Source organism: Pygocentrus nattereri, chromosome 19 (assembly GCF_015220715.1).
Source record: "Pygocentrus nattereri isolate fPygNat1 chromosome 19, fPygNat1.pri, whole genome shotgun sequence".
NCBI classification, from domain to species: Eukaryota; Metazoa; Chordata; class Actinopteri; order Characiformes; family Serrasalmidae; genus Pygocentrus; species Pygocentrus nattereri.
Window position 1 is genome coordinate 3,909,978 of NC_051229.1, and position 24,445 is coordinate 3,934,422.

Sequence of the window (24,445 nt, forward strand, 5' to 3'; positions counted from 1 at the left end):
AACATCCAGCTAGCAGCGTCCTGTGACCCCTGATGAGGATGACCACCACAAACTGTGCAGCAGCAGATGAGCTGTCGTCTCTGACTTTACATCTACAAGGTGGACCGACAAGGTAGGAGAGTCTAATAGAGTGGACAGTGAGTGGACACAGTGTTTAAAAACTCCAGCAGCACTGCTGTGTCTGATCCACTCGTACCAGCACAACACACAACAACACACCAATACGAGAGCATGGTAAAAGGGGGCTAACAACGTATCAGAGAAACAGATGGACTGCAGTCTGTAACTGTAGAACTACAAAGCCACTGCTGTTCTGCTGAAACGGGTGTAGATGATAAAGAAAGCGGCTTCGACTCAAAGCTGGAATCGAACGTGTTCTGCCGCGTTTTGAACTGTAGCGGTTTGGCTAAGCTAACGAGAGCTTAGTTTGCAGGCCAAACGTTCCCCACACCACAGCACAGTCTCGGTTCCAGCTAACTGACGCTCAACCGACGCCTGTTTAGAGGGTATCTGAGAGCTTGGAGTCAAGTGACCGGTGTTGGTGTGACAGAAAGCTGAAATGGAATGTGTTCTGTGGTTAGCGTAGCTCTTAGCCGTCGCTAACTGTGATTCTGAGGTTTTTCTGGCTCTGACTTTTTTATCGTCGCCACCTATAAATGAGTGAAATGTGCTGCTTCGTCTGTTCAGACATGGAATAAAATTGAGCACTGTGGTAGGACTTACTGTCCTCGTCCCTGCCAACCCTCAAATCCAGGCTTCTGAAGGACCACCATCCATCGGAGCATCGGAGCTTTAAGACGGCGCACGTGGGCCGTTCGTGTGCCGAGCGGATGTCCAGGACTGCGATTGCATTAATGTTCTTCACAGAGGGCTAATTGCACTCAGACCGAATGTCCTGCCCCGTTCTCCTAAATAATTCACAGAAGCCGGAAAGTGGCGCATTGCACAGCTGCCCGGATCCATGATCGCTTAACGGGAGGAATCTCACGTGGCGTACCAGGCTGTTTTTTTTTCCTTCTCTCCTACGCATTTATCATCTCGTCTATTCTTTTTTTTACCCCTCTGTTGACGCTCGCGCAACGTTGCTGTGACAGCTCAGCTCGTTCAACTGCTGAGTGAAGAAAATCCGAGAAGAAATGCTGGAATGTCCCCCGGTCAGTTTAAACCATGACGTTTTCCAAACACCAGCTAGCAAACCAGATGTTCTCAGTTTGAATTCTAATACACACATTAAGGGGGTCAATTTAACCAACGAATAATGGGCACATCTGAAAAATGTTACTGAATCTGATATATCAATATAATATTCTTTATGCAGAGTTAATTGGAAGCAAAAAGGTCCTGGAAACGGTGCGGAATTGTGTTAATGGATGCGTTCCACTAAACAAAAACTGCTGAAAGCATCGGGCACTTTTCCACTAAGTGTGTGAGTGAGAGCGCTAACGTGCTAATCTATTATTAATGGGAATGAATGGGTGTCTCTCTGGTTTGGCTATTGATTCCTCATGCTCTACACAGATTGGCTCGACTGATTAGATTCCGCAGTTTCCCTCTAGTCCGTTTTTTTTGCAGGTTTCCGTGTCCACAAAGCAGAATTCCTCTGATGTTTCAATGGAACTGAGTGTGTGAGGTGTAGAGTGATTCAGAGTGGGTTTGGTGTGAAATGGTTCGCTGGGCGTGATAAGAAACCAGGGGTCGCCATGACTACAACACAAAGACAGACATTTTATTTACCATCTAGGACCACCAGAGAAACTAAACGTTTTATATGGAACGTTGATGATGGGAAAATAGTGATAAATCTGAAATAATTGGTTTCTTTGGGGACTATTTTGCCTCACAGCACCCTGCATGTATCCATGCACCATTAATAGATTTTAAGAATACACTTGAGACCAAGACCCTCTCAAAAATATCATAAAACAATGTTTTTTGCATCAGGCAGCATATTTAACAACTTGTAAAGGCAAAAATGCTCTAGACGTCTGGTTCCCATCACCAGCACTGTATACAATTCTGACGGTGCATTTCACACCAAACCACTCTGAATGACTCTGTTTACATCTTAACCAGTGATAAGCCTGTCAGGGGTCAGACCGTATGCCGCACAGTGCATCAACTTGGTCTGCGTGGCCATCGTCCCAGAAGGAAGCCTCTTCTGAAGCTGATGCACAAGAAAGCCCAGAAACAGTTTTCTGAAGACAAGCAGCCCAAGAACTTGGATTACTGGAACTATGTCCTGTTGTCTGACGAGACCTAGATAAACCAGTTTGGCTCAGATGGTGTCCAGCATGTGTGATGGTGCCCTGGTGAGGAGAACCAAGACAACTCTCTTACCTACAGTCAAGCATGGTGGTGGTAGCATCATGGTCTGTAGCTGCATGAGTGCTGCCGGCACTGGGAAGCTGTGGTTCTTTGAGGGAAACATGAATTCCAACATGTTCTGTGACCTTCTGAAGCAGAGCATGATCCCCTCCCTTCGGAAACTGCACCGCATGGCAGTTTTCCAACTCGATAACGACCCCAAACACACCTCCAAGATGACGACTGCCTTGCTGAAGGTAAAGGTGATGGACTGGCCAAGTATGTCTCCAGACCTAAACCCAATGGAGCACCTGTGGTGCGTCCTCAAGCGGAAGGAGGAGGAGCGCAAAGCGTCTAACATCCACCAGCTCCGTGATGTCAGAATATTGATACTTAGAGCACAATCTGGACACGTTCACTGTGAGGTGGACTCAGTTGTGCTGCCAGCTATTTAGACATTAATGTCTGTGTGTTGTTCTTTTCAGAGGACAGTAAATCTGCACTGCTATACAAGCTGCACACTGACCACTTTAACTTATATCAGAGTTTCATTTCTATAGTGTTGTCTCATTATAAAAAAAAAATATATATATATATATATATATATATATATATATACCACATCAAACTCTAGCCAGAATAAGTACCTTTCCCGTGATATAGGCCCTTTCAGTACTTCTAACAGAGTAAATATTACGAGTTTCCACTCACCTGTGGTTACCTGTAGGCTTTGTTTCCCTAAACTTCTTAGCATAGATGTCACAAACTATAAAAATAGCATTCGGCTCTAGAAAATAATTGCTAACGTGTGTTAGGCCACCTGTTCCTGCACCTGTGGGTTTGAGCTAGCTAATGTGAAAGGACCGTGACAGCGGCAGAGCCACCTGGGAGGTCAGGGTCTGCTCTCATTTCCCCACTGACCTTCGACCAGTCATCTCAGCAAAGACTCTCCAAGCGTGAAGTAACCCTAAAGGCCTGAAACATCACCCTTCAAAGCACAAACGAGGTAGCACAAAGAGACCTAGACCTTTGAGGTGAGCGTCTGAAGATCTGCCGGAGTCGAGAGACGCTGGAGAAAGTTGCCATCAACCAGTAGCCGTGCAGTTTCAGCCTTGCTGATGCTGATAACAGAGACCGATATGCAAATGAGCCTGCAATCACAGTGTTGTGACCCGTGTGTTGTGAGCATCCTGACCAATCAGAGTCTGAGATTCTGGGGGTGATGAATCAAGGTGTTCGTATCAATAATGCACGGTAGTCTTTAACCATGTCACACAATTGATTGACCAAAGGGTTCTTTGCATTATGAAAGGGTTCTTCAGATTGATGGAGAATGTGCTGTAGATGGTTCTTTATAGAACCTTTTCAAAAAGGGTTCTATACAGCACCCAGAAAGGTTCTTCTGATGATACAAGCTTGACATTGTCACAATAAAAGAACCTGTTTGGGTGCTATGTAGAACCCTTTTTGGAAAGGTGACTCTTTAACCATGTCAATTCAGTTCTATGTAGAATTTTATTCTTTAATAAAGTACCCTTGAAGAGCCAAATCCAATAAAGGTACATCATTTTGGTTAAAATAACGCAGGGTTGTCTTTAACCATGCTGCATTATTGATTCACTAATGTTTGCGAGGTGTACTGCAAATCCCTGCTTAGAACTTTCTGTGACCGGTTATTTTACTTTTCGGGATATTAAGGCCATCAATATTGGGAGAGTTTGTTCTAGTCTAGCAGCAAAAAGGCAGAATGTAAGAGTAGCAGGCCAATAAATGATTAAGCAAGTAAAAGCAACTAAATGGTAATGATCATATAGCAACAAACCGCAATAATGAGTTCCCTTCTTAAGAGAACCATTTAAAGTACTGTGTAAAACTCTTAGGCACCCAAGACAATTATAGAATATTAATTTTATATATATATATATATATATATTATTTTTTTTTAAATAGTGATTTTTCTGGATGTTGTTGTGTGTGTTTACCCATCTCCAAGCTTCTCCTCGAGGAAGTCCAGTATTATATGTAGTTAAAAAGCAGCTCCTGGTTTGACCAATCAGTGCTCAGTAAATTGAGCTCATGATGTAATTGATGATATTAACGAGTCTCTGTGGCGGCTGTGAAGGTGTCCAGGAAAAATATGGACCCGAGAAATTCTTGTTACTGTTTATAGTTTTTCTGTTTATCTGAATTATGAATACGACTTTATTCTGATGTATATTGTGATAAACTCACTGCTGAGGTCAACTGGTTAAACATCTGCTTAGATGCCTGAAAATGAGACTTATACTCATAGACCCTTTACGTTATGTAAAAAAGGTCTTTAAACCTTTAAAAGGTTCTTCACATTTAAACTGAAAGATTCCATAAGTAACCAGAAGTATCTATGGCAACGTTCAAAGAACCATTTTTGGCTTGTACCTCCTGTTTAGCAGGTCGAAGTTTCTCCACAAGTGGGTGCTGTTCACACTTTGAGATGTTCTTTGCATCGGAGATAGTATATGTCTTAGTTTAAGAGAAGGAAAAAGGGAGAGAATATTAGAAAGAAATCACTGAGGAGCTGAAAGACATGGATTAATATTTGCGTAAGTTTAATAGCTACAGTTATATGCAAAATTGTGCAGGTAAAATTTCATTTTTCCAGCAAATGTCAGTGACGGTTTCTATTGGTTTGCAGAGTTTAACACAAACATTAACAATAAAAGATAAAACATTACATGCTGTAGCTTTCGCACAGGCCATATTTCATGTTTTTTTTTTTGTTTTCCAGGATCATAAATTTGAATTTGACCATAAATTCGGTGTATTAAAATGTGGAGTAGTGTGTTTTCTTTTTTTTTTCACTTGTAAAATCAACCAAAGTCTGAGTGAACTCAAACTTTTCTATACAGCAGTACAAGTATCTGTTACAGCTGGCAAGCAGTTCATTCAAGAGCTTATTTGATCCACTGTGGCCTTGCATGTTTTCTAGGTTAGTGGTAAGTTCTCTTGGCTCCTTAATGGTCAGTCTGGGCTTCTTAATGAGGGAAAGGCCAACCGAGCGAGCTCTAGCCTGAGGTCGGAGGTTGCGGCAGAGGACGGCAGTGTGTGTAAGCAGATTAATCCTCTGAGGGGTTATTAATGCGCTTTGTGAGGACGTGTGTGTGTGTGTGTGTGTTCGCCATCATCACCCAGCGATCCTTTAAGAGCTCCTTCTCCCCGGAAATGCTGCTCCTCCATTCATGCGTGGCTTCTGCTTAAACTCTGGTCTTTCTCGGTTGTTTTGCGGGCTTTAATTTAAAACATGTGCCTGGATGAGTTTAATGCCCCCTGATCCTCTGCCTTAATGGAGCAAAGGGGGGCAGGGGGAACTCCGCTTGCTGATGAAGTCTAATAGAAATGGCCTGACAGATGTTGGGAAAGGACTCTTGGAAGTCAGAATGATGCTAATCAGATTGAGAGGCTTTGAAGTCTCCATGGCTCACACAAACGCACATATGGGTACACATTACATACACAAACACCCCCCTCCCCCCATCCCAACAGACATGCATGCATATTCATATAGGCAGCACATGCTCACACACCACAGCCACTCCGGTCCAAGTTATAGTTGGATTGTGTGGCATTTCTCCTCGAAAGCCGTTAGGGAGGTTTATCTTGCTCTTGAAGGTGCTCAGTATACCTACACGGGGGGGCAGTCGTGGGCTGGAGGTTAGGGAATCAGCCGGAAGGTCGCCGGTTCGATCCTCTCAGCTCACAGTCCATGACTGAAGTGCCCTTGAGCAAGGCACCTAACCCCCAATTGCTCCCTGGGTGCCGTGGATAGGGCTGCCCACTGCTCCGGCCAAGTTTGCTCACTGCCCCCTAGTGTGTGTGCATGTGGGCGTCTCACTGCATGGATGGGTTAAATGCAGAGGTCTTAATTTCACAGTGTGCAAACACAGAGATGAATGGTTGTTAATTCAGTTCATGAAGTGCGTCCTGTAAATAACCTTCCAGTGTCCAAAAATTGGTCACTGTGTTTTGGCAAAATTTTCCTCTTTTGATGCCGAATGAAAGGTCCTAATCTTGGGTAGCGCTTACATAAGCAGCTTCCTCACCAATCACAAGGCTGATTTGGTTTGCCCCGCCCACACAGCTTCAACAAAACTGTGTTCCCTTGTGGAAACTTACATGGAGAAAGCTAACCACCAAGCGAAAGCCTACACTCTTAAAAAAAGAAGGGTTTGTTAGTGAACAAAATGGTTCTATATTGAGAACACTCAATAAGCATGATGATTAAGGGGTTCTTTGCATCATGAAATTGTTCATCAGATTAATGGAGAATGTGCTGTAGAACCTATTCGAAGACAGTTCTACATAGGCCCCAAAAAGGTTCTTCTATTGTTATGAGCTTGACATTATAACAATAGAAGAACCTTTTTTTGGTACTATATACACTGTTCAAAAAGTTTCTACAGCACAATCTCAATTAATCTGAAGAACAATTTCATGATGCAAAGAACCCCTTAATCATTACGTTCTTTGAGTGTTTATAGAACCATTTTCTTTACTAAAGCAATTAGGGAGGTTAATCTCGCTCTTGTAGGTGCTGAGTATACATGCATGAAGTGCGTCCTGTAAATAAGCTTCCAGTGTCCAATAATTTTCCTATTTTGGTGCCAGTTGGGAGATTCTAGTCTCGAGTATCTTCCTCAGCAATCACAAGGCTGATTTGGTTTGCCCCGCCCACACAGCTTCAACAAAACTGTGCTCCCTTATGGAAACTTACATGGAGAAAGCTAACCACCAAGCGAAAGCCTACACTCTTAAAAAATGTGGTTCTTTAAGGGCTCTTTAGTGAAGAAAGTGGTTCTATACAGAACCCTTTGCGTGATTAAGGGGTTCTTTAATTCATGAAAGGGGTTTCCAGATTGACTGAGATGGCCGTGTATAGACCAGGGTTCTATATACCACCCAAAATGGTTCTTCTAGAAACATCTGTGTATAGAGCTATATCTGCTGTATACAGCCCTTTAAAGAGGTTCTACATTTCTAAAAAAGATGGTTCTTTAAAGGTTTCTTTTTTAAAGAAAGAACCATTAACACTCAAATATTGTAATGATTAAAGGGTTCTTTGCGTCATGAAATTGTTCTTCAGATTAATGGAAAATGTGCTGTAGAAACTTTTCGAAGGCGGTTCTGTATAGCACCCAAAAAGGTTCTTCTATTGTTACAAGCATGACATTATAACAAAAGAAGAACCTGTTTGGGTGCTGTATAGAACTCTTTCCAAAAAAAAAGTTCTACACTCTTAACAAAGAAGGTTCTTTAGGGGTTTTTAGTAAAGAAAATGGTTCTGTAAATAACCATGAACTCTCAAAAAACACATTGCATGATTAAGCGGTCCTTTGCGTCATGAAAGTGTTCTTCAGAGTGGTGGAGAATGGACTGCAGATGGTTTTATATGTAGCACACAAAAAGGTTCTTCTATTGTTACAAGCTTGACAGTTGAAGTACCTGAAGCAAACACCAGTCTTGGCTGATGGGCTACAGTTGGACTTTCTATACGAATGTAATGTATAATATCTAGTCAATAATCAAGTCTATTTAAGATCAGCTAACAATTATGACACATATATGGTTTATGATGATTAAGCCGTTGCAAATTGGTGTACATAAGCTTCTATTACTTAGCCTCGTGCTACTTCAGACTCCAGACATGTCTTGGCTGATCGACTGCACTTGTAGTGTTTATGTAAGTTTGAATTGTTACAAAACTGCTTTTAGCATCCAGCAGAAATGCTGTGAGGAGATTCCTGAAGCCGTGGGAGTGCCTCCCCCCAACCCCCACCCCACCCCACCCCACCGCCCCTCCTGTGGACGTTAGCTCGGATAAAAGTGACAGGAAGTGCTTTCACGGGGATCTGCATTGCTCCGCTGTGCCAATCAAGCCCGTCTCCAGGGGAACTGGCGCGTAAATGTCAATTAAATGTCAGGCTGGCCAGTAGTCCAAAGGGTCAGAGGGGTCCGATTGGTACACTCTGGATTAGATTTTACGACGGACACACACACACACACACACACACACACACACACACACACACACACACACACACATAAAGTTTTACTGAGGTTGTTAACATCTCCACAGATAGCGCCCCACTGAGGGTTGCGTCCTGCAGCAAGGGCCGAACTGCACCGCCTCCAGCCGCCTGTCCTTATCAGTAACGCTGCGGTGGTGTTCAGCATGGGGGTCTCGGGATCGCCAGACAGCAGTGTAGTCAGTGCAGGAGAGGTAGTTGTACTGGGGCTATTGAGCAGGTGGCGAGGGATTGTGGGGGTGCATGGAGCCATGGCAACTAACGGTCCATATACATTAATATCCATATACATTAATATCCCATAGGCCTGCTAGCGTTCCCAGTAGACCTTGTAGCTAAGCTAATAATATACTTCATATACTATTTGCCTACAGTCGCCGCGGCTGTTTTTATTAGGAGATATGTCAAGAGAAAAGTCTCGATCGGTTTGCCGTACTGTTCTCGGCTATAATGTATAATACAGCTGTGCTTTATTGTCTTCAGGTGATGACAGACCTGAAAGAGGAAGCGCTTGGCTGCCCAGGTTCAGATACAGAGGGAAATATAATTACTGGGGGGAATTACAGTGTGGGATTTTAGAGTATCAGAGATGAGTTGTAGCTAAGCTGATAATATATATTACAGTGCCAAAAGTTTTCACTCACCCATCCAAATCGCTGGATTCAGGTGTTCCAGTCACTTCCGTGGCCACAGGTGTATAAAGCCGAGCCCCTCGGCCTGCAGACTGCTTCTACAGACATTAGTGAAAGAATGGGTCGCTCTCAGGAGCTCAGTGAATTCCAGCGTGGTGCCGTGATCGGACGCCACCTGTGCAGCAAGTCCAGTCGTGAAATTTCCTCACTACTAAATATTCCACAGTCCACTGTCAGTGGGATTATAACAAAGTGGAAGCGATTGGGAACGACAGCAGCTCAGCCACGAAGTGGTCGGCCACGTAAAATGACAGAGTGGGGTCACCAAGTTACATCACCAAGCGCAGTGCAAAGCGTGGAATGCAGTGGTGTAAAGCGCCGCCACTGGACTCTAGAGCAGTGGAGACGTGTTCTCTGGAGTGACCAATCACGCTTCTCCGTCTGGGAATCAGATGGATGAGTCTGGGTTTGGCGGTTGCCAGGAGACGGTACTTGTCTCACTGCATTGTGCCGAGTGTAGAGTTTGGTGGAGGGGGGATCATGGTGTGGGGCTGTTTTTCAGGAGTTGGGCTCGGCCCCTTAGTTCTAGTGAAAGGAGCTCTTAAAGCTTTAGCCCCAAGAAATTTTGGACAATTTTATGCTTTTAGCACGTTTGACCGTTGCTGCCAGTTTCATATGGATGGATAATACAAATTGTTGCTGCAGGTTTTATGATTGATTAGAGCATTTTCTGAGATTGAGAACCAGGAACCTTTATTTTAGCAGAATATATGGTTGTTTTTGTTCAATTATGGTCACCAGTGCCATGTTCTTGGTGTGTTTGGTAGCTGTTGCCTAGTACAGAGGAATTCGACTGATTTTTCTAAATCTCTGCATCACTAAATGACTAAGATACAAATAAAAGTCTTTCAAAGTGTTTTTTATTGGCCAGAAGTGTTTACCATGGTGGTGATAGGAACCAGACGACTGAAGACTCTAAAGCTGAGAGGTGTTTTTTATTGTGCTCGTACAATCTCAGAAGACTCGTGTAGGTTCTCTGGTGGTTCTGGATGGTAAATAAAACGTCTATATCTGTGTTGCAGTCATGGTGACCCCTAGTTCCTATCACCACCACTGTAAAGAAATCCGAACCATTTCACACCAAACCGCTGAGAATGTTGAAAAATGAGTGGAGTTCCCCTTTAGTGTTTAGCTCAAGGGTAAATCAGCCCCATCTCCACTCATGTCTCCTTATCAGAAGCATGCTGTAGATGATTTAACACTCACAGGGCTGCTCTCCAGCACTCCAGCACTCCAGCGCTGCTCTAACAGGCACTACGTTATGTTAACTAGCTATTGATTTTGTTTTCCATGCCGTGGCCTCGGCTCTTTTCCATTAGTGGATATATAAAGCGAAAAGGCTCGATCACACGCTGTGTTGCTCTCAGCTGTAATGTCATGTGTGCTGCACTGCGTCCCTCACGCATTCGTTTCTGCATTGTTGAGCCTTCCGATACAACAGTGTGATCTATTCCCCCTCATTGTGTGGCTCGCAGTGGCGGTTACAGTATGTGCTCGATTTTAATGGGATCGCTTATCAGAAGATTATCAGCCTTGTAACACGTAAGGAAGTTCTATGATCACAGCTGTGCTTTTTTCCTCCTCAGGTGATGTCAGAGCTAAAAGAGGAAGCGCTTGGCTGCGCAGGTTCCGATACAGAGGGAAATTACTGAGGGAAATATAATTACTGGGGGAAATTACGGTGCGGCATTTTGGCGGAGAGGGGCTGAGGAGATGCTCCCAACAGGCTGCTTGTTTGAAGAGGAAAGAGGAAACTAGTGATGCACTGATCCAATTTACAGGGTCAGCATTGGCAACGTAGACCTGATTAACAGGCCTGAAGTCGATCAGAAGCACCGTCGGTACTGTTTTCTGGTCAAGGTTGTTAAATGAATGTCATTTAGTAGACGCTCTTGTGCAGAGTTCACTAATAGGTGGACCGCGGTCCGAGTCTGGACCCAGGCGCTGTCCTATGCGGACCTGGACCTGTAGTATAATCGATAAACTATGGAGAATTGTTTAATTTCGACAGGGTGGTCTTATTTTAATCGGCGTAGCTTTTCTAGTCATTATGGTAGCTTTAGCAGCCCGGGAGACTCACAGACCAATCACATGCACTGTAAATATGACACGTGACACTACTCAGCCAATCAGATCTGTGCATTGCGGTGAGCACTGAAATCGAGTGAGTGACGCCACACAGGGGAGAAACGAGGAGAGAAACAGCAGTCAGAGAAGAAAGTGAGTCAGAGGGAAGTTATTCAACATGACGTGATCTAAAGAGAGGAAACTGATGGTAAATACTGGTGAAATCTGACCGAACTGGACTTTATTTGATCTGATATTCAGTAAATGTTGTTGAAATCTGACCGAACTGGACTTTATTTGATCTGATATTCAGTAAATGTTGTTGAAATCTGACCGAACTGGACTTTATTTGATCTGATATTCAGTAAATGTTGTTGAAATCTGACCAAACTGGACTTTATTTGATCTGATGTTCAGTAAATGTTGTTGAAATCTGACCGAACTGGACTTTATTTGATCTGATGTTCAGTAAATGTTGTTGAAATCTGACCGAACTGGACTTTATTTGATCTGATATTCAGTAAATGTTGTTGAAATCTGACCGAACTGGACTTTATTTGATCTGATATTCAGTAAATGTTGTTGAAATCTGACCGAACTGGACTTTATTTGATCTGATATTCAGTAAATGTTGTTGAAATCTGACCGAACTGGACTTTATTTGATCTGATATTCAGTAAATGTTGTTGAAATCTGACCAAACTGGACTTTATTTGATCTGATGTTCAGTAAATGTTGTTGAAATCTGACCGAACTGGACTTTATTTGATCTGATGTTCAGTAAATGTTGTTGAAATCTGACCGAACTGGACTTTATTTGATCTGATATTCAGTAAATATTGGTGAAATCTGACCGAACTGGACTTTATTTGATCTGATATTCAGTAAATATTGTTGAAATCTGACCGAACTGGACTTTATTTGATCTGATATTCAGCTGTCGACTGTATAAGATGCTGATATTCCTACTCGGCTACTTCAGTAAACAGTACATGTCACTGAATCATGACACAAGTTACACATGATGTTCCCGGAACCTTCGCTTGAGGAAATTTTCTCTGACTGGACCTTATTGGCTTTTAATTTAAGACCGCTGATCTAGAACAATATCATTTTTAAATGTGCATGTAATAAACACTGGTTCATAATAATGATGGGCGTTTTGGTCCGATTTGGTATCGGAGTTTGTAAGTCATTGAAAAAACACCCTCCTGTGAGAAGAAAAATCCTGACGCGTCCAAAAAATCCAAAATATTCCTAATAATACTATTACTAATAGTTCTAATAGTACTAACCTCACTAATACATTCATATAAACAACATTGCACTTATTGTATGTTGCATGTTTAAAGAACCCTTTGCATGATTGAAAGGTTCTTTGCATCGTTAAATGGTTTTTGTTTTTCAGATTGGTGGCGGTAGTGCTCTAGATAGACCTTTGTGGTTCTATTTAGCACCGGAAAGGGTTCTTCTATTGTAACACGCTTGTATCATAACCAATTTTCAAGGTTCTATATAGAACCGTATACCACACATTCCTCATGCATCCCACATCCCACAATGCAAAGAACCCTTTAATCATACAAAGTGTTCTGAGTGTTCATGGTTCTGTTTAGAACCATTTTCTTTGCTAAAGAACCCTTGAAGCACCATTGTTTATAAGAGGGCAGCGTGTAACCATCTCAGCCGAGGTACATTGGGCTCTGCGGTATGTTTATGCTATGGAGCACGTGTGCTGGAGCAGAGCGCTGGTACCGAATCGGTACTTGGCATCATTCCATACCCCGAGCTCAAATATCAGAACCAGATATCCGTACCGGTTTATCTGTGCAGTAAATGGTTCAGGTATGGTTCAGCAGTTAAAGGCAGTCTTGTCTGTCAGGTTACGGCCCACACAGGCACAACGGTACATAGATAAACAGGTTTATTGCAGTTATTTATAATATACATAGGTAAAGATACGAAGCCCCAAGGCTCATCTGCATTGTTTCCTTTGTTGCTCTGTGCTTTGTCTTTGAGTTAATCGAGTTAATTTGAGTTAATTTTGTCGTTTTTCAGTTTTTGACATAATGTGAAAGGGCCTGTTGCTATTTACATTGTGTGTAAATTTCATGAGGAATGGACTAAAAGAAACGGCCCAAAATGACTTGGAAAGACGTCTGGTTCCATTGACTTACATTAAAAGTAAAGTAGGTTTTTTCCTTCTCCTGTAAAGTTACTATTTTGGAGATACAAGGTTTCCTTCCAACAGCAGCGATATGCTGGTTACACGATCAATTCAGTTAATTTAACATCATCACCGTCCGTAACGCAGCACGTCTTGATTAGCGTTACTTTCCATTTTTAAATGCTGCTTTTCAAATGTTTGAAATGTGTAATAAATGTCTCTTATGATATTTCAGATGTCACCGATGAACTCCGTCCATTAGGCCTGTCAAACGTTTCGAGCCTAATGACTTTACATTCATCTAAAAATTGCTGTTAATAAGAAAAATTTTACACTTTTTTTTAAAACTTTACAGGAGAAGGAAAAAACATGCTCCGCTTTTAATGTAAGTCAATGGAACCAGAATTTTTTCCAAGTCATTTTGGGACATTTCTTTTGGTCCGTTCATCATGAAATTTACACACGGCGTAAAGAACGACGTGTATTTTCAAGTTACGTAGAAAACTGGAAAACAGCAAAATTTGAGATGTGAGGTTTTGTTTCATCAGCAGTGATATTTCTCTTCAGCACTCAGTTTCATGCTCATCAAAGTGCCTTTATCGATGTGAAGAGCAGGTTTTGCCTAAAGAGTGCTAAACTATTGTTAAAATCACATATGATGCTTTATTCCCACTAATAACGGGCGCAGACATGGGCTTGCTTGATTAGTTTACCTCTAAATAAGCCTGATTAGGCTTTAATCTGTTCACTTACAGGAACCTGAGAAAGAACACATGCTCATTTGTGTTCAAAACCGGTTGAAAAGCTGGACGTCTGGCCTGTTCTTGCGTCACCTGGCTGGTGGCGCTGATGGAAGCGGTTGCGTGTTGTTGTTTGTGTCGTATCCGGGCGATGGAGGCTCTGGGCGTGGGAGCTGCTCTCTATGCAAACCGTTCAGCGCCCGATCGACATGCTGTAACTTGGTCTGGTCAAAACAAAAAACCTGTTTAGCCACTGCGTCTGACAGCAGCCCACACTAGCACAGGTTCCGCTTGTTTTTCTCAAACATGAGCACTTCTTTTGAGCCCAAAGCTCCCACTCCCTGCATTAAGCAGTGCGCTGTTGTTGGCACTGCACTACCTTTAAAGGTGCATGTTTTTGGGAAAGGTTTAGGTGCTTCCTGAAAGGTAACTCCACTGATCTTTCAGAATTTCTCCATAATTAAGTGGCTTAGATGTAAACAGAGCGGTTCAGAGCGGTTTGGTGTGAAACCGCTCCGTTCTAGAAGTCAGAGCTGCTCACAGTGGTGGTGATAGGAACCAGACGTCCTGCTCTAAAAGCTCCTCACAGAAAGTCCCTACGTGAAATGGTTATGAGTTCACTGAGACATGTTATGTGGTAGTTTTGAAAACATTTTGGCCTTAAACTCCATTCATGGTGGAGGGATACGTAATACGCAGGGTGTGGTGGGAAAAAAATAGTCCCCAAAGAAAACCTATTCTTCCCAGTTTTTTTTTTCCATTATCAGCATAACGTATAAAAGCTCAGAAGACTCGTGTAGTTTCACAGGAGGTCTTGGATAGTAACTGAAATGGCTTTATTTGTGTTGTAGTCGTGTCCCCTCCAGTTTGATAGGAATGGAGTGAGTTAAATTGGTGTTATTAAAATAATAAACAAATAAACAACACAAGCAAAGCATCGTTTACATTTTCATTTGCCGATGATAGACGCCTTTCCACCAGGACTTGCTAATAGATACTAAAGATCAGTTTATACTGTAGTTTGGGAAGTCGTCAATAAAACAGGCTTCATTTCAAATTACCGTCACGCTTAATGAAGCACTTAAGGTGGTGACATTCATCCAACCGGTATAGTTAGTTTGATTTATGTGTGCTCTCCTCAGGCTGTCTTAAAGCTTTAGATCAGCCAAACATTCAGATTTACACAGTTTTGCACTGAAGCTTTGAGGCTAATGTAGGAAGCTTATACCCCACCAATTAGCATGATGCTAACGGCATGCATCACACTGAACTGTCACTTTAATATGAGAGCACAACTCAAGACATAACATCTCTCTCTCTCTCTCTCTCTCTCTCTCTCTCTCTCTCTCCCTCTCTCTCTCCATCCTTCTTTCTCTGCTAGGTTTGCCAAGTTTCATCAAGACTCCTGAGGATCAGACGGGAATTTCTGGTGGCGTGGCGTCGTTTGTCTGCCAGGCCGTGGGGGAGCCCAAACCCCGGATAACATGGATGAAAAAGGGGAAGAAAGTCAGCTCTCAGAGATTTGAGGTACCCTCCAAACACATCCTAACGACCTCTCCTTCACTGTCCCCGCCATCCCTCTTCACTCTGATCATACCTTCTGCCTTTTATTTCTCAAATATCACTCAGAGATAGATCACTAACTCAGCCTAAAACTTGAAGATAAATCACTAAATGGGCCGAAAATGCAAAGCTAGATCACTAAATCAGCCTAAAACGCAAAGATAGGTCACTAAGTCAGCCTAAAAGGCAAAGATAGATCACTAAATCAGCCTAAAACGCAAAGATAGGTCACTAAATCAGCCTAAAACGCAAAGCTAGATCACTAAATCAGCCTAAAAGGCAAAGATAGATCACTAAATCAGCCTAAAACGCAAAGATAGATCACTAAATCAGCCTAAAACGCAAAGATGGATCACTAAATCAGCCTAAAACGCAAAGATAGGTCACTAAATCAGCCTAAAACGCAAAGCTAGATCACTAAATCAGCCTAAAACGGAAAGATGGATCACTAAATCAGCCTAAAACGCAAAGATAGATCACAAAGTCAGCCTAAAAAGCAAAGATAGATCACTAAGTCAGACTAAAAAGCAAAGCTAGATCACTAAATCAGCCTAAAATGGAAAGATGGATCACTAAATCAGCCTAAAAAGCAAAGCTAGATCACTAAATCAGCCTAAAATGGAAAGATGGATCACTAAATCAGCCTAAAACGCAAAGCTAGATCACTAAATCAGCCTAAAAGGCAAAGATAGATCACTAAATCAACCTAAAACGCAAAGATAGATCACTAAATCAGCCTAAAACGCAAAGATAGATCACTAAATCAGCCTAAAACGCAAAGCTAGATCACTAAATCAGCCTAAAACGGAAAGATGGATCACTAAATCAGCCTAAAACGCAAAGATAGATCACTAAGTCAGCCTAAAAAGCAAAGATAGATCACTAAGTCAGACTAAAAAGCAAAGCTAGATCACTAAATCAGCCTAAAATGGAAAGATAGATCACTAAATCAGCCTAAAAAGCAAAGATAGATCACTAAGTCAGACTAAAATGGAAAGATAGATCACTAAATCAGCCTAAAAAGCAAAGATAGATCACTAAGTCAGACTAAAAACCAAGATAAATCACAAAATCAGCCTAAAACTCAAAGATAAATCACTAAATCAGCCTAAAACTCAAAAATAGATCACTAAATCAGCCTAAAATGCGAAGACAAGTCACAAAATCTGCATAAAAAGAAAAGATGCATTTAATTTGGCTTAAAATACACAGATAGATCACTAAATTACCCAAAAAAGGATAAAGCACACTAAATTGGCCAAAAATGCTGAATTAGCCCAAATAGAAATGATAAATTACTACATTGCCTGAAACACGAAGATAAATCACTGAATTAGCCCAAAAAGAAAGAATAAATAAATAAATCAGCCTCAAAAAGAAAGAATAAATCACTCAATCAAACTGAAACACAAAGGTAAACCAGTAAATCAGCCCAACCGTCAGACGCTTATGCCAGCTGTACGCAATAAAGAGATGCTAAATCTTCTGAGTTTCTGTGTTTTTATGTGTAAGAATGTAGAAAATTCTCTCCTCGGGATGTTTGGGTACTGTCCATTTAGAAAATGTGGCAATGCCCATTGCTCCACTGAATGAAGTGTTTTCCCGGTGAATAAAATGTGTTACATGAACACAGTTTTGTCTTTCGGGTCACTTCCGACAATAACAGTGCTGATGTAATACATTCTAGTCTAGAGGAAATGAAGGACACAGAGTCCAGTCAGGTAATGGCCTGTGTCCTCCTGCACTGCTTTTTCCATTTCCAAGTCTCCACACCTCCTCGGCTGCCTCAGCGTGCCGTCTCTAGCCGGAGCGAGCGCTGTAGGCCTGTTCCGAGTGTGTGATGACCACGTGATGGTTCGGGTCAGCAGGGAGGCCCATTATTTCCCAGTGGGGTGGGGGGGGAGTGCAGCTTCAAGAGGGATCTCTCGACAAGTAACCTTCGAAAGAGGGCCGTTCATGCTGGCCCTCTTCTACCTCATTTCCTACTGTCCGCATAGAGACGCTGCCCAGAACCGTCTCGGCATCTCGTACGCGCCTCTCAGATCCCACCACCGCTGTGCCGACGCCGTGTTAGAAGAGCTTTTGGGTTGATGTCCATCCCAGTAGTTGCCATCGCCTTCAGTTTGTGAGGCTTGCAAAGGAACATACACCAATCAGGCATAAGGTTATTGATTATGACTTACTATTGATCCACTTACTGTATAGCTGGACTTTGTAGTTCTACAGTTACAGACTGTAGTCCATCTGTTTCTCTGATACTCTGTTACCCTGTTCTTCAGTGGTCAGGGCCCCCATGGACCCTCACAGAGCAGGTAGTGTTTGGGTGGTGGATCATTCTCAGCTCTGCAGTAAAACTGACGTGGTGGTGGTGTTAGTGTGTGTTGCGCTGGTCTGAGTGGATCAGACACAGCAGTGCTGCTGGAGTTTTTAAACACTGTGTCCACTCACTGTCCACTCAGACACTCCCTAACATCTCCGTCCACCTTGTAGATGTAAGGTCAGAGACGACAGCTCATCTGCTGCTAGTTTGTGTTGGTCATCCTCTAGTCCTTCATCAGTGGTCACATGTTTTTGGTTGGTGGACTGTTCTCACTCGAGCAGACTATGTGTGATATATACAGTTAGGTCCAGAAATATTTGGACAGTGACACAATCTTCATGATTTGGGCTCTGCATGCCACCACATTGGATTTGAAATGAAGCAACCGGGATGCAGTTTAAGTTTAGAATTTTAAGTTTAATTCAAGAAGTTGCGCAAAAACATCCTATGAAATGTTTAGGAATTGCAACCATTTTTCTTCAAAGCCTCCTCATTTCAGAGGCTCAAAAGTAACTGGACAAATTAACTTCACCGTAAATAAAATGTTCATTTTTACTACTTTGATGAGAATCCTTTGCAGGCAATGACCACCTGAATTCTGGAACTCATGGACATCACCAAACGCTGGGTTTCCTCCTTTGTGATGCTTTGCCAGGCCTTTACTGCAGCCGTCTTCGGTTGTTGCTTGTTTGTGGGTCTTTCTGCCTTAAGTTTCGTCTTTGTCTTGTTTCACAGTAAGTTTTGGCTCATTGTCCATCTGCACTGTGAAGCAACATCCAATCAACCTTGCTGCATTTGGTTGAATCTGAGCAGAAAGTTTATCCCTGTACACGTCAAAGTTCACCCGGCTGCTTCTGTCTTCGGTCACATCATCAGTAAACACTAGTGACCATTGGAAGCCGTGCATGCCCATGCCATCACATTGCCTCCACTATGTTTTACAGACGATGTGGTGTCCTTTGGATCATGAGCCGTTCCAAGCCTTCTCCAGACTTTCTTCTTCCCATCATTCTGGTACAGGTTGATCTTAGTTTCAACTGTCCAAAGAATGCTGTTCCAGAAGTTCCAGGCTTCTTTAGATGTTTTTTGGCAAAGTCTAATCTGGCCTTTCTATTTCTGAGGCCTCGTGGTGAACCCTCTGTATCTGCTCTCAGAGAGTCTTCTCTTTATGATAGACTTAGATACTGATACACGTGCTTCCTGGAGGGTGTTCTTCACTTGGGTGGATGTTGTGAAGGGTTTTTCTTCACCATGGAAAGGATTCTGCAATCATCCACCACTGTTGTCTTCCGTGGACGTCCAGGCCTTTTTGACTTCCCGAGCTCACCAGTGGCTCTTTTTTCCCCAGAATGTACCAAACTGTTGATTTGGCCAGTCCTAAAATTTATGCTCTCTCTCTGATGGATTTCTTCTTTTTTTTCAGCCTAATGATGGTCTGCTTCACTTCCATTGAGAGCTCCTTTGACCGCATGTTGTGGGTTCACAGCAACAGCTTCCAAATGCAAATGCCACACCTGGAATCAACTCCAGACCTTTTACTTATCTAATTGATGATGGATTAATGAAGGAATAACCCATGCAGCCCACGAAATAGCTTTTGAGATAATTGTCCAATTACCTTTTGGACCCTTGAAAAAGAGGCAGCTACATATTAAAGAGCCATAATTCCTAAACCCTTCCTCCAACTGGGATGTGAATACCCTCAAATTAAAGCTGAGAGTCTGCACTTTGAGCTCATATTCATTATACAACTGTATCTTGAATATGTTTTGGTAAACAGCTAAAATAGCAAAACTTGTGCCACTGTCCAAATATTCTGGGCTTAACTATATATATATATATATATATATTTATGATAGCAAGCTGAGTGGTCTTTAGCCCAGTGGACACAGTGTCCATGATTTCCAAAAAGAGTTTTATATGTTGATTCGTTGGACCACAGGACACTTTTCCACTTCCCCTCAGTCTATTTTAATGAGCTCTGGCCCAGAGAAGGTGGCAGCGTTTCTGGATTCCATTTGTATTTGGTTTCTTCTTTGTGTTTTAGAGTTTTAACTTGTATTTGTGGATGCAGTGACGAACTGTTTCACAGACAGTGGTTTTCAGAAGTGTTTCTGAGCCCATGCAGTGATTTCCACTACAGAATCATACCTGTGTTTAATCCAGAGCTGCCTGAGGGCCCAAAGATCACGGCCAGTTAATACTGGTTTTTGGCTTCGTCCCTTACATGCAGAGATTTCTCCAGATTCTCTGAGTCTTTTAATGTTATCATGTTCCGTAAACGTTATTCTTTAATTTGATGCACTATTTGATGGTGCAGTCTTTCAGAGCGGTGAACCCCTCCTCCTCTTTACTTCTGAAAGACTCCGCCTCTCTGAGGTGCTCTCTTATACCCAGCCATGTTACTGACCTGTTGCCAGTCAACCACCAGGTGTTTTCTTAGCATTACACAATTTTACCAGCATTTTGTTGCCCCATGCCAACTTTTTGGAACATGTTGTTGGCATCAAATTCAAAATGGGCAAATATTTTTCAAAAAACGATAAAATTTCTCAGTTTCAGCATTTGATGTGTCGTCTTTGACGCATTTTTAATTAATTATAGGGTTTAAATGATTTGCACATCATTGCATTTTGTTTTTATTTACATTTTTCACAGCTTCCCAACATTTTTGGAAATGGGGATGCATGATATATGAGATATATATATAGATATGATATAGACACTCATTGACTGTATATATATATGATATATATATTTTCCTTTCTTTTCTTTCTCTCTCATCAATTCAGTTCACTAAGCTTTATTATATCCTGTTATAGGAGTGTCAGAGTTGAAGTAACAAAGTCTCTCTCTCTCTCTCTCTGTCTGTCTGTCTGTCTCTCTCTCCCTCTCTCTCTCCCTCTCTCCCTCTCTCCCTCTCTCTCTCTCTCGCTCTCTCCCTCTCTCTCTCTCTCTCTCTCTCTCTCTCTCTCCCTCTCTCTCTCTCTCCCTCTCTCCCTCCCTCTCTCCCTCTCTCTCTCTCTCTCTCTCTCTCTCCCTTTCTCTCTCTCTCTCTCTCTCTCTCTCTCTCTCTCTGTCTCCCTCTCTCCCTCTCTCTCGCTCTCTCTCTCTCTCTCTCTATCTCTCTCTCTCTCCCTTTCTCTCTCTCTCTCTCACTCTCTCTCTCTCTCTCTCTCTCTCTCCCTTTCTCCCTCTCTCTCTCTCTCTCTCTCTCTCTCTCTCTCTCTCCCTCTCTCCCTCTCTCCCTCTCTCCCTCTCTCTCCCTCTCTCTCTCTCTCTCCCTCTCTCTCTCTCTCTCTCTCTCTCTCTCTCTCCCTTTCTCTCTCTCTCGCTCTCTCTCAGGTGATTGAGTTTGATGATGGCTCAGGCTCTGTCCTGCGCATCCAGCCGCTGCGCACTCACCGCGACGAGGCCATATATGAGTGCACGGCCACCAACAGCGCCGGCGAAATCAACACCAGTGCCAAACTGACCGTGCTGGAAGGTACAGTGCAGTGCTAACGAGCTGCTGACCGCCGCTCAGAGCTTCACTCTGCATCACGTCTCATTAGGTTCTACTGTAAGGTGTGAAATTAAGTAACAGAGACTGAAAGTGGCTTTTAGAGGAGATTCGCTGAAGATTCCTCACCACTGTGAACCGTAACAGCGTTTCAAGGTCGTTCAAGAGCACTGAAGCACCGCTGAAGGTCTCGCAGCTGCAGAGATTCGGAGATAGCGCAGTGTGGCAGCAGAGAGGATTGATTCTGACCGCTTAGCAGTGGATTGGCTGTAATGGCCTGGTGGGGAGATGATGATATCATCTGCATGCTGGCCTGATGCAGCTGCAGGCTGTTGTGCTCTGTTTCTGATTATAGCCGTACGCTAACGCGAATGACTCAACACATAAACAGCCACGTAGCATGAAGCCCACGTGAGAACGAGATTAATCAAAGAATTACATACGGGTCAAGTGAATGCGGTTCCCTCTGGCCCTCAGACATCAGGATGGGTTCGCTGTAGCCAGTGAGCGACCCACCCCGTGAGCATGTGTTTGGTATTACACAAACACCCCCGGCGTAATCCTCTGTAATCTTATTTTCGACTCCAGCATGGGAGCAGATGACGGCCAATTAGCTCAAAATTAGACAACGTCTAACGAAGAAATCATTTTAGTCGGGACACGTTGGAAAAATGTGCTTTGCGCCTGAATAAAACTTCATACGTCAACACGGTTCTTGCTGAAGTAGTGAACTGAAAGTGATTATGTTCACTGCCACGTTCGGGTCGTGTACCCTGCATAAACATGATATACTGGAAAGTATAAATCTTAAAATTTGCCTTTCTGTATACAGTCATATGCAAAAGTTTGAACACCTCTGGTCAAGTGACATGCCATGCGGCCTTTCAAACGAGAATATGAATGAACACATCCTCTAAATGTGGCAAAGTTTATTGCGCAACAACTATTTATTTGCTGCGTTTGATAATAAAAATAATAATAGGTGCTGGGCGGCACGGTGGCGTGGTGGGCAGCGCTGTCGCCTCACAGCGAGGAGGGCCTGGGTTCGATTCCCCGGCCGGGTAACTGGGGTCCTCTCTGTGTGGAGTTTGCATGTTCTCCCCGTGTCTGCGTGGGTTTCCTCAGGGTTCTCCGGTTTCCTCCCACAGTCCAAAGACATGCAGTCAGGCCAATTGGACATGCTACATTGCCCCTGTGTGTGAGTGCCTGTATGTGTCTGTCTGTCTGCCCTGCGATGGACTGGCGACCTGTCCAGGGTGTATCCTGCCTTTCGCCCGAAGACTGCTGGGATAGGCTCCTCCCCCAACATCTTCGCTTAGAAAAGCAATAACGCAGGTGAATTTGACAGGGGCGCCAAAACTTTTGCACGCGACTGTATATGTTCGCTGCATCTGTTGCAAACTGATGTAAACGTGCCCAGTGATGTATCAATGCATTGGTGGATAATTTGGCTCGTTTCGAGAAATAATGCTTAAATAAATAAGCGATTTTATCTGCCAATGGAACGACTGGGTAAAATGACCTTTATCTATATATATTAGACCTCTATATAGTATATATACGCAGGTATACTGGCTATACTGAGAAATATGAGAGTACTGATACTGGGGCTATACTGAGAATACTGAGACCTTCCCCGCTGTGGGACTAATAAAGGATTATCTTATCTTATGTCGGGTCATAGCATCGTTTTTTTTCTACAGCTTTAAAATAACGATTTTTTTTGGAGGGGAATGAAGAAGGGCTTTTCGGAAAGCCGAGTGTCGTCTGAGCTGGTAGTCCGCTGTGGAGGTGGATGAGCTGGACGCCCCCAGGATGCCGCCGGATGGAGAATGAACTCTATTTATAGCCCATTGTTTGTGGCCCAGCAATACATCACGTTCGCTCCAGCGACACGGCACAAACACCGGCACAAAGGAGAGGTTGATTGATGATCATGTACTCTTAACGACTCACTAAAGCACGTCCTTTTCCTCCTCTTTGAGGGTTGAGGCAATGTCCAGCTTAATTTTTTTTTTTTTTGAGGTCTCAGTGATGGAGGCTCAGGCGAGAGACGTGGGTCGGGGCTGCCGGGCAGGGAGGCGGTGCTGCTTTCAGGCTTTTTCTAGTTTATTGTAGCAGACCTTATATTTCAGTAGAAGGTAGCGTTGTCATGGTTACGCTATTAACTCAGCAGTTTGTGTGATGATGATGATGCATAAAATTAAATTCTCATGCTTCTTTTGTGCGCAGAAGGAAGCGAAACCTGCACATTTCTATGCATTTTTGTGCCCAATTATGTGTTTTTATATATGTATTTTATGCATAATAAGACAAATAAGAAGGAATCCCGGGTAGCTCCGCCCCTAAAGCTACAGTGTTTGCATTATTTAAAGGAGAATTTCAGATTTTTTTCTGCATAATCCAGTGTTTGTGATGTAAACAGAGAGATTCAGAGGGTTTGGTGTGAAATGGTTCAGATGTCTTTACAGTGGTGGTGATGGGAACCAGGGGTCGCCATGACTACAACACAGATATAGACATTTTTAATGCGACTGCTTGAAAAATTAATATGACTAAAATTCAACACACAATTTCTCTTGGATGTACAAACAACGTTGAAACGAAGAAAAAACCCGAACGGTTGATTTTATTTTAAATTGACTTTGACTAAAGAACCCTTGGAGAACCATCTTTTGGGCTGGAGGTTGGGGAACTGGCCCCGTGACCGGAAGGTTGTCCTTGAGCAAGACACCTGACCCCCAACTGCTCCCTGGGCACCATGGATAGGGCTGCCCACCGCTCCAGGCAAGTGTGCTCACCGCACCTAGTGTGTGTGTGTGTGTGCTCACTAGTGTGTATGTGGTGTTTCACTTCACGGATGGGTTAAATGCGGAGGTGGAATTTCCCCGTTTGCGGCATTTAAAAAGTATCACTTAAAAAGGGTTCTTCTATTCTAACAAGCTCGACATCATAACGGTAGAAGAACCCTTTTTAGAACCCTTCTCAAAAAGGTTCTCACACATTCTCAAGCATTCTGGAGAACCAT

At 43.0% G+C, this 24,445-nt stretch overlaps 1 protein-coding gene across 17 annotated transcripts in view; it reads left to right on the forward strand.

Moving 5' to 3' along the window:
• Positions 1–24,445, forward strand: part of ptprfb (protein tyrosine phosphatase receptor type Fb) — a 385,507-nt gene that overhangs the window by 146,730 nt on the left and 214,332 nt on the right. For all 17 annotated transcript variants that reach the window (XM_037531027.1, XM_037531033.1, XM_037531030.1 and 14 more), the window contains exons 3-4: positions 15,414–15,559; positions 21,261–21,402. In XM_037531027.1, coding sequence (XP_037386924.1) covers positions 15,414–15,559; positions 21,261–21,402 — 288 coding nt within the window. The remainder of the gene's footprint in view (positions 1–15,413; positions 15,560–21,260; positions 21,403–24,445) is intronic.